At 41.6% G+C, this 9,411-nt stretch overlaps 1 protein-coding gene across 1 annotated transcript; it reads right to left on the bottom strand.

The window, feature by feature from the left end:
* Nucleotides 1-6,516, bottom strand: hectd3 (HECT domain containing 3). Its single transcript, XM_080836822.1, has 21 exons — nt 5,889-6,516; nt 5,442-5,602; nt 5,153-5,245; nt 4,914-5,049; nt 4,495-4,616; nt 4,034-4,147; nt 3,871-3,953; nt 3,574-3,739; nt 3,365-3,446; nt 2,951-3,133; nt 2,656-2,708; nt 2,295-2,359; nt 2,073-2,176; nt 1,809-1,922; nt 1,623-1,712; nt 1,246-1,452; nt 883-1,012; nt 681-755; nt 499-580; nt 330-401; nt 1-199 (listed from the first exon to the last, which is right to left on the bottom strand). The coding sequence occupies exons 1-21, from the start codon at nt 6,234-6,236 to the stop codon at nt 115-117; spliced, it is 2,565 nt and encodes an 854-aa protein (XP_080692948.1). The 5' UTR covers nt 6,237-6,516; the 3' UTR covers nt 1-114.
* Nucleotides 6,517-9,411: the final 2,895 nt, after the last annotated feature.

Below are 9,411 nucleotides of genomic sequence, written 5' to 3'. Positions count from 1 at the left end.
TATATACAGTTGAAAGTGGCAATATTGTAGTCATTATTCTGTTAATGTGATGATGCTACAGCCGGATATGCAAAAATCCAGGTGTGAAAAACTTGTAAACATGGTTCAGCCAAGTCACTCTTCCCATGGGCTCATGTCGGTGTCAATGGCCACACAGTTGTAAGCAGCGTAGCGTAGCTTCTCCTCACAGACCTTAGCACTGAAAAGAGAGCAGACATTCAACTATACAAGACTGGCCAATGTACTCCATTTTTAGACAGAGGTCTACTTTTAACACCAATACATTCACATTACACTAACTAATAATCCCAAATGAACTGGCATTTTACCTTGGGTAATTCGGTAAGTAAAGGGTGCTAGAACAAGTAGAAGACCGTGGTAGAGCATCTGTAGTTTCAAAACTAAAAAAAATAAAACAGAAATTTGGAACATTAGAAAAGGAGACTACAGCTGACTGTAAAAAAAAAGTGTCTTACTCAGAGTACCATCCAGACGTACCCTTGTTTATCAGGAAATATGTAAATTGGAGTTGGAAGACGGCTTCTACCAGTCACAAACCGCAGGAACCGGCTACGGTCCTCTGAAAGCAGAAAGCATGGAAGTGTTGGAACGTGACTAAGCTATTAGCCAAGTCTACTAATAGAGTAAATAGCCAAGTCTACTAAGAGATATCAGCTCACCATTTGTGAAGTTTGTGAGGGCTTCCCACAAGTATTGTACACTGACATCTGTCTGCTCAAGGTCCTCATATCGTGCTAAGGTTGAAAACAAAACAATGTACTACTGAGAAAACAATACATATAGTACATACAACAGCCCTGTGAATAAGACAAAAACATTATTCTACTATTTAATGTCAACAACTAGCAAGGTGTAACTCACTTAACCGTTTGAGGGCCTCCACTGTGATCTCAGGATCTCCACATACTTTCTTCTCTACTTCCTGCCAGGTCAAAAGGTCTAGCACAGCCTGTGGTACAACCTTCACCAGACCAGCCCGCATGGCAGCTATCTACAACACACATGTGAACAAAGTTTAGACATTTGTGGTGCGCTCATTCACACAGTGGACTTTTGAAGAACCATTTACCTAGTTTTAACGTACAACTTATATGGTTATTCTTATACATTACCACAGTACATACAGTTTGTGTGTACAAACATGATATTGTACTTTTGAATCAAAGGCAAACAGACAAGCTCTGCAGGGGGATGAATCGACACACGTGATGCCCATTGTCGCACCTGCTCTCGGCTCTCCTGCAGTCGTGCTTTCCGCACCAGCCGGATGAAGTCCACGCGGTCCTCGTAGTGGACCACCACTTCACTTCCCCCAGGGATGAGCTCCACCAGCCTGCCATCGCTAAGCGGTGTGGTGTAGACCAGTTCCTGGCCGAACTTGAAGTCAAAGGTCTCCTTGTCCATGTGCTCCATAGCCTCCAATAACTTCACCTATGTTCACAGAGCAAACACAAATCAGTATCGCCTTTGTCGTCTGTGTCTGAAGACATGTCGCAAACACCTCAAGATGGCATCTATAATGCCTGTATAATGTATAGGTGATGTCGCTGTCTTCTGTTGCAGGGGGCACAGTGCCAGAGTCACGTTTCAAAGCTGCTCACCAGTACAGAGTCCACCGCTGGGAAATCTTTACTCCAGCTGACCTCCTCTCCAGTCAACTGCTTCCACACCATTCCAGGAAGAGCCAGGACCTTTGAGAATAAATCCATATGAGATGGTGTTAATGATACAGCAAACAAACAAATAAATAAAGCATATTGTGCATATTAACAAGTTATCGCGCTAACCAGGAAATCTTTTCCTCTCAGAGCAGCCCCCATCAGCTGGCCTATCCACTCATACTTATGGAAATCCCTGCAGGAGGGGTTGGGCACGTAGAAGTCTCTGGCCTCCCCAGTGCCCTGTGAAGAGAGAGGGTAGATGTTCTAAAGATGTTTCAGGAAGAAGGTAAAAGAGACACAAGGCCACAAACACATACAAAATAACCATGCTAGACCAAGAGAACAATAGTGAAGAACAGTAGGCACTGAGAGACATACGGACTCTGCTACCTGGTTGGAGGTTCTGTTGAAGAATGGTAGAGGCATGGGGCAGTCAGCTGAACTGGGGCAAAGCTCCTCAGACATATCTGCCAAACTGTCCCGGAACCCTCCACCTAACAAAGACAAAAAATCGGAAGATCTGAACTGAATCCTCCCTGACTTGGAAGAGCAGATGTCCCTTTAGACATCAATAAAGCGATGATTCAGTGTTCTAATCCAGAAGTAGGTTACCTTGATCAATAATTCCCTCTGCAATGAATTTGCACTCCCACCATTGGTCATATCGTGCTGGCCACCTGAGTGTTTCAGAACGATACTGATGTTACAGTGCAAACATGGTAAATAGGTAAGGCACGATAACTGCCAATGTGTCTGGATACATTAAAATAACAGACAAGAATGTGTGCCTTTTGGCAGATGACGGCAAATGGCATACATTTCTACAAAAGTAACAGTAACCTGCCTGCTGAACATAAAGACGTTTTTTCTCTTACCATTGTGTCATTCTAATTATATTATTGTAGTCATTATTAAAAGTGAGCTCCTTTTAGTAACTCCCATTTAGGCAGAGGATTCAAAGAGAAAAGTCTACCTATAGTCCAGCGTCTTCTCAAATTTATCTGATGGCTTCAGACCTTCATACACCTAATGGACCAAAATGAGGAGAAAACGATTAACACAAAATAACTGAAAGTTTATAATCTGTAGGGAAAATACTGACTGGAAAAATATGTGTAAGTATCTTATGTAAATAAGAAGGTGGTGACAACTTTCATGGGGGTTTAATACTTTGGCAAGCGACTGTATAACTGAGCTTTTGAGGGCCCAGTAGTGAATACATAAAGCCTTATGTGTAAGGTAAAAAGCCTGCATTTCTGAGACAGCACCTGAGTGAAGACTGCATTTTTGCAGATGGGGTCCAGGAAGGGGTTGTCACGGTGCTCCATGGCTAGCCGACGGTTGATGTACAGACGAGGCATGAAGTTGGGCTTGTTGGTCTCAGAGTCCTTCAGGCACTGGCTGATGAGCGCATAGCGGCGCTTAGACAGAAGCAGGAACTGTTTTATGCTCTACGAGAGGAGAGTTAGTTAGTTAGTTCTCTCTGTGCCATAAGGCACATAAAGCTGCAAATTTCTTTTTCCGCTCTGCTCGGCCCTTCGGAAGAGAAGAGTACAGACCAGGTATAACTGCAGCCAAGGAGGCATGTCAGATGTGATGGAGCACCACATACAACTACGACTACAATTACATTAGTAATTAGTACAACTTATGACACAGTGCTTTTGATACCGTCCTGTCACCTTGATTTGGTTAAAGGTGCCCAGACTGTAATCCCACGCTGGGACCAGATGAGGCAAGAGACTGTCCAGGAGGGAAATGAACCTGTAAAGAGAAGACACTTAAATGATCACTCAAACCATCAAATTGAACTAAGTGTTCCACATTTTCTGGGGATTACGAATAAAACAAATTGGACATTTTCTGCCTATTTAAAAAAAGGACTGGTTACCTCTGGATTACGAGTGCGCGCCGGTACAGGATTTCTGGGAGAGTTCCCTCCAAACGGGGGTACCGCACCAGATTAAACGACTGGAATACATCTGCGTTTAGGCCCAAGTCTCTCTCGCAGGATGACTTAATTTTCAAGCCACGGATCCTTACATCTATGCCATCATCTAAGATTCATAGCAAGGAAGACAAATGGTTTGTTTTTGTCAGTCATACATGCATGCACATCAAAGACTGGTTAAGTATCATAGAATATAAATGTACACCATTTACACATTGAAATTGTATGCGCTGTTACCTCTGCATTCATCAATTCGAACTTCAATAACTGGCAGGTGTGTTGTCATATCTTCCAATACGCAAACTTCACCAATTAAATTACTAGAAGAAAAGACAGAAGTTTTCTACCACACATCCTGCTAAACAATATGTCCTCTTTCACAAAAGTAGGCCAAACTTACTCATCTATAGTGACATCACTGTACTTCTTCAGGTTTTCTGCTTCACCACCAAACACAGTCACTCTTTTTGGCATGTAATTGTCATCTGTGGAGTCCACTGTCAGCATCAACTTACTATAGGTACAAACAAACCATAGTTCACCTGAGTAAGTGGCAGAATAAGTGCAAAGAACATACAAAATAATCTAATCAGAGACAGACAAACAGATCGATACACACACACACACACACACACACACACACACACACACACAGCTATCATATGGAATATAAAAAAGATTTGTAATACTGTCTAGGAATCTAAAAGGAAGACCATATACCAGATAGGAATAATCAAGTCACAGAACATATGCTACTCCGCATGTACAGAGCAGGTTTGAGTAAATAAGGCATTTGTACCCTTCATCAATTATTTGAAAAGGCATTTGCCATTTTATTGGTTCCCATGCAATAAGGCTTACTTGACCACAGTGCCTCTCTTCATATGTAGTCGGATCCAGTGCTGGCCCTGCATGCCGTCACTCTCCCAGTATGTCTCAATGTCCCCGTCTGTTAGACAGCTAGCTCCACCACTGGGGTCCTCCTAAGAGTACACATTATACCGTCAATGTTACCGAACTACTATATCAGTACAGTCTGTCCTACCTCAAAACGGACAACAAGTGTATGACCTGCATTAGAGCTCTTCTGTAGACCTGTTCATTTTGCTTTCCCTAAAATGCCACTCCCTTGTAAATGTGCCAACCACCTCATAACCTCAAAACTTGAGTCATTATAAACACACTTTCGTACAGGACCTTTTCAAACAAAAAAAGACTAGGTTAAGAGCGGCTAACAGAGGCAGAGTATTTAACGAAAATGTGCCAAGGCTTTGACTCACTGAGCATGAGGAGACATCAATGCTGGTTACACACTGCTTGACATTGCCCAGGTTCTCATCCTCCTTCCCGATGTGTTCATAGAAGTAGTGGACCAGGTCCTCATCACATTCATACGTCCATGTAGGCGGCACATACCTGTAAGATGCCATATTATTGTAAGGAACTATATTTAGAACTTGATTAGCTGGCCAGCGGTTTGCTTAGCTTTTGTTCCTGCCATGTCTTCAGCTCCTCTCACCTGAGTTTCTGTGTGGCAGCCTCATCTTGCTCTGCCACCCTGGGTTTGGCTCCCAAATATAGGGCGTTCTCAATGTCCACCACCTGCTCCCACCTTGGAAACACAGAGAAGACAAAGAGTAGAACCTGAGGAATGGAGTTATATCACACTTAAGGATATTTTATTTATTAATTTCACTTTCAGTTTCCTCTCTTCTCAATTTCAGTGCTGAGAACAATCACTGTGCTTAATTTTGCTGAATGTTAAAGAGCTTCTCAAAACATTTAGGTGAAGGGGGATATATCCACACCTGTTGCAGGGTTTATGGTCATAACCAAAGAGCTGCTGTTGTCTGCTGATTGTATCAGGTGATTCAACAGGCACCAGTCGGTCTCCACCTTCAGTGTGCTTGCACACAAGTATCCAGCCCTCCTCCACATCTACCCCACTGCGATACTCCTCCAGTTGTTCCTTCAATGACATGGAACAGTATAACTATTACAGCAAGGGCTGAATGAAGCATGGTTAGTCTACACACCATGTGACTAAATCATCAACATACCTAAACTGGTAAAACATCTGCAGATTGACCAGCACTATCTACATCTCGCCTACATGTGTTAATCTACAGTGACCAAGTGGCCTTATATGACACAATCAGGTCTTATAACATAATCAGATTTTCAACAATAACATACCTCCACGGAACATTGTACTATTACTATCTTTAGCTTTACAGTAATACATTTGAATTTACCTTGCTTATTTTGACCCAGAGACCATGACTGTTACAGTATTCTTCTCCTGTGGTTCGAATGCACGTTCCCTTTTTCGGTTCAATGTTACACTTACACAATTTCTTACTATGGGGAGATTGATAGGGACTCTCCCAAACAGAGATCAGTGTTTTTCCAGATGAGTTTCCAGGTGTAGATGAAGACGATACAGACGAGGTTGATGAGTCCTTACATATTTTGTAGCACACTTCTTTAGGAACGAAACCCAGACATTCTGGAAGAGGCTCACTCTTTCTAAAACATCTTACACATTCGTTGACAAACCTAATCCTCCCCAGCAAGATGTGGGGGTTGTCGCCTGGTGTCATTTCTTGCGTTATTGTTGTGCTAGCTAGTTAGCTAGCTCTACTAGAGTGTTCAACTTCACTGTCAGCACAGAATTTCTCCAGCGCCACCTAACATCAGTCTTTTGTTGTCAACCGTTTTGTCAACCCTGTCGGTTATTTAACTTAACAAAGACCATACGACAAAACGTGTTACCTACTTGGCATTTTACACCAAACAGGTCATTGTAGTCATATAATTTGTCAGTGAAATACCCTGTTGGTTTGCGAATCGTTCTGTGCGCTACCGGTCTAAAGGGCGCTCAGCCCCATAGTTCCGCCCATGTGTCTCTTCCTTGTCGACGCGTTGCATTTCCTTTTTAGGCTCCGTTCCTCGTGCAACCCGTCGGTTGCTTTGCAATGTCATGGAAATACATTTATTTTTATTTTAAACGATTAGCCAACATTTCAGTGGACGTGAACAGTAGAACAGTGCTCAGTGTACAATCTGTTCAACAGATTAGGTAGAACCTATACAACAGTAAAACCGCTCAGCAGCGGCCATATTGGATGGGTTTGATTTGCGACCTTTACAAAAACAGTGGCCAGTCTGCGTTGCGGTAATAGTCATTATTATTCCCACTGCGCGCTTTTGATGTGGAGCTGGCATTAATATTAGTAGCTGTATTGGTAGTTAGATGTTAGGTCTATCTTATTTAGGAATTATGTTGTAAACATCGCCTTGTTTTCAAGCTCAAGTTACAGAATTTCAGAAACATGGTTGAAAACGTCAGGGGGTTTCCCAAATATGTGGTGACATAAAAGCTCAATTATGGTTAGAGCATACGGCGTAAAGCGGATAAATACTTCTGCGTATAATCTACGCAGTAGGTCGCCTGTGGTGCACCTCCATAGAAATGTAACTCCTACTGGAGAGGCGATGCAGACCACAACAACTGTGATTGGTCTAATTGCCTGATGTTCCGCTATGAATTAATTGTGGACCACTGTTTACCTCGCTGGCAAGCTGTCTACTTTGTGAACTAGTTCCAGACGCCTCGCATATCACCTCAGACATATTTTTTGGTTACAAAAGCGGGCTTATCTGATTGTACAGTGTATATTTCTCTGTTTTTGAACCCAGACACACCAGCACACAAGTATGAATGCTCACAACGGCGTAGGGCACTGCTAAGCTCTGCGTATGATAAATGAATCAGCATAAGCCGACACAAGTGCCCTATACGCTGTTGTGAGCATTAAACTTGTATACTGGTGTCTAGGAGACCAAATTCATTTGACAGATCGCGAGAGAAGGGATCAGGCATAATGACAGCATTTTACTTTGATTTTGATGTTCCATAAATGTTGTCAGTTCTAAATTGTTTATGCTATGAGAACAAATCATTGGGTTGCAAAAGTTAGTTTAAATAAGAAACAAGGAAAATAATAAACACTCTAACAGCAGACATAATAGATCTGAGGGCAAAAGTGTGTAAAAGAAGTTGAGGCACATTGTCAGAATATAATTTTAGAACTAGAAGAAGTACAGAATTTTCTGAGAACATTCTAAGGCCTTTGGGAAGGATGTGCTACTCCTATGATGTAAGGCTTATGGTTTACAGATGTCTTGTGAAAAATGACCAGGAGTACTGATCGCTGCACTAGCAGAACACAGCACTGTACAGAATATGTTAGTCGAACTTGGACTTATTAGTGATCTTCAAGTGAATTCAGCTACAAATCTCCCAGTGTAACAGTTAGACTTGATGCAACCACCCAAGAGGGACAACATTTAATGACAAAAACATAACCACAAAACTAAAATGTGTAGCTGTATCAATTGGTAAACCACCAGGGGAATTGCTCAGGATTATAAATTCAGTTGAGAACCTTGTGAGCACCTTGTCTTTGAAGAATGAGATATCTGTTTAAATCTTCATTAAGGAAATACAGTAATGCATAACCTGCTCTGTAACAGACAGACGGACAGACAGACTGCTATAGTCTTGCAGCAGTAAGGCTTACAAAGAAGGATTGCACATTGAAGAATTGAATACTACAAAACACACCATAAACTGATACAATCGTATCTGGAAACAAGATGTCTACACAATTCAGACCTGATAAACCATCCCATTGAAGAATTCTCAAATTACAACTTATTGCTGTAGTTGGTGCCACTAACTGGTCCATGGAAAATTTTACTGTAAGTGCTGCGAAGCAGATTCGTCACCTTGAGGAGTTTGAAGCTGTTAAGATATGCCACCAGATGGTTGAAACCTGTGTCTCTGACGTGGCACCCCATTCAGTGCCTGTGGTTATTATTGCATTGGGGGGCTGCTTTCTAGCATTAACAAACAGAGAAGTAATCGACTACACTCACTGAATGGTTTGCTATGCCAGAGTCCGGAGAAGAGTCGGAATCATGTTGTTATACACAACATTTATGAGCCTGTCAATGGCAAAAACAAAGGGTTTACTTTGACACAGATGCTTGCCTCATAGAATTCCATTATATAGCCATTTTGCAGTTGCTGGTTCAAGGGTTACAATTCAATATGGGACTGATATCAAAAGCCCTGAAATATTTAATGGCAAATCATAGGGTTGTTTAAGAGGTGCAGAGACTGTGTTGTCAAAATACTTCCAGAGTTAAAAGTATAATATAATTTTGAATTGTGAGTGAAATAATATCCCCAATAGTATTTCCGTGTCTGAGGTTCAGTTGGCATTTCACACATTGAGTAATGTAGCCTACGCTACATAGGCAATGCTGAAAAGTCAGAAAACAGATAGCTTACTAAAGCATAGAATGCATTAACATGGTTAAAGTCTTTTAATATGGCTTCAGAACCCGACTACATTGTCAGCCTAAAACCACTTTCTTTGTTTCATGCCCTAATAAGGCATACTGAATGCCAGCACATAAATGCAATTGGCAGCATATCAAGGCTTAAGCTCAGTGATGGAATTATTTATATTGTGTATACATTAGGATACAACAAAGCCATTACAATATAATTTAGTGAAAGTACCGTTTTGAGCAAAGCAGCATTGCCATTCCTGTGATGGGATAGTAAGTCAATGTCTTGCCTGTTTAATAATAAAAACGGGTATGTTGTTCCCAACTGACAACCGTTAACCATGGGCCATGAACTATTAAATAAACACATGATTGTTGTATCTAGCAAAGATGCATACTAGTGATGGTTAAAAG

Source organism: Sprattus sprattus, assembly GCF_963457725.1.
Source record: "Sprattus sprattus genome assembly, chromosome: 4".
Classification (NCBI taxonomy): Eukaryota; Metazoa; Chordata; class Actinopteri; order Clupeiformes; family Clupeidae; genus Sprattus; species Sprattus sprattus.
The sequence above is the reverse complement of the archived record's forward strand: the minus strand, read 5'-3'. Positions and strand labels throughout refer to the sequence as shown.